At 48.0% G+C, this 1,476-nt stretch overlaps 1 protein-coding gene across 1 annotated transcript in view; it reads left to right on the forward strand.

Annotated features, from left to right (window-relative positions):
- Positions 1 to 348: 348 nt before the first annotated feature.
- Positions 349 to 1,476, forward strand: part of LOC118408890 (gastrula zinc finger protein XlCGF57.1-like) — a 2,465-nt gene continuing 1,337 nt past the window's right edge. The window contains exon 1 of the mRNA XM_035809750.1: positions 349 to 1,323. Coding sequence (XP_035665643.1) covers positions 349 to 1,323 — 975 coding nt within the window. The remainder of the gene's footprint in view (positions 1,324 to 1,476) is intronic.

Raw genomic sequence — 1,476 nt, forward strand, 5'->3', positions numbered from 1 at the left:
ATTGAAAAAGAAAATACATGTGTGTGTAAAAACACTGTGTATATATATTTTATCCGCGTCAACGCCAGTCACCTTGTGATCCTTTAAATGTAGGAATTCTCAAAGGCCGAAAACTGTGTTCTGCAACCTCAGCAAAGCTGAAAATGACATAATGAGTGGTCTAGAACAGCCAAAGAAGAAAGAAGGGACAGAACAAGAGTTGCTGGTCACCATTAAATGTGTTGCATAAGAATAAACCAAATAGAGGTTTGTAAGGCTAAACTATGTGAAAGTAAACATGATATATTTCCGTACAAATGTAACATCTATAGTTCCTTATGTTGTTTGTTATCGCACAACAGAAAAGAGATGGCCAATCCCAGTTGTAGAGGCTCTACTGCTGGTCTGCTTGCGAAACGTCCTGGGAACGAGACTTACGGTCTGTATTCTGGCTACCCTGGGAACGAGACTTACGGTCTGTATTCTGGCCATCCTGGGAACGAGACTTACGGTCTGTATTCTGGCCACCCTGGGAACGAGACGTACGGTCTGTATTCTGGCCACCCTGGGAACGAGACTTATGGTCAGTATTCTGGCCACCCTGGGAACGAGACTTACGGTCTGTATTCTGGCCACCCTAGGAACGAGACTTACGGTCTGTATTCTGGCCACCCTGGGAACGAGACTGGAGGTCTGTATTCTGGCCACCCTGGGAACGAGACTTACGGTCTGTATTCTGGCCACCCTGGGAACGAGACTGGAGGTCTGTATTCTGGCCACCCTGGGAACGAGACTTACGGTCTGTATTCTGGCGACCCTGGGAACGAGACTTACGGTCTGTATTCTGGCCACCCTAGGAACGAGACTTACGGTCTGTATTCTGGCCACCCTGGGAACGAGACTTACGGTCTGTATTCTGGCCACCCTGGGAACGGGACTCAAGGTCTGTATTCTGGCCACCCTGGAAACGAGACTGGAGGTCTGTATTTTGGCCACCCTGCGAACGAGAATGAGGGTCTGTACTCTGGCCATTTTGGGAACGAGAATGAGGGTCTGTATTATCTAAAACCCTACATGTGTGGGGTATGTGGGTACAGGACAGCACAGAAGTCAGACCTGTCCGAACATGTGACAGCTCATAATCTCTTCAAGTGTGACCTGTGTGACTTTTTTGCTGCAGAAAAATCCACTTTGGACCTACACCTAACATATCACACAGGAGAGAAACCCTACATGTGTGGGGAGAGTGGGTACCGGACAGTAAAGAAGTCTCACCTATCCCAACATATGAGAATCCACACAGGAGAAAACCCCCACATGTGTGACCAATGTGACTATTCTGCAGCCATGAAATCCCATTTGGACCAACATCTAATAAAACACACCGGTGTGAAACCCTACATGTGTGGGGAATGTGGGTACAGGGCAACTCGCAAGTTTGACCTATCCCGACACATGAGACCCACACAGCAGAGAACCCTACAAGTGTGGCCAGTG

This window comes from Branchiostoma floridae, unplaced genomic scaffold (genome assembly GCF_000003815.2).
Source record: "Branchiostoma floridae strain S238N-H82 unplaced genomic scaffold, Bfl_VNyyK Sc7u5tJ_490, whole genome shotgun sequence".
Lineage (NCBI taxonomy): Eukaryota > Metazoa > Chordata > Leptocardii > Amphioxiformes > Branchiostomatidae > Branchiostoma > Branchiostoma floridae.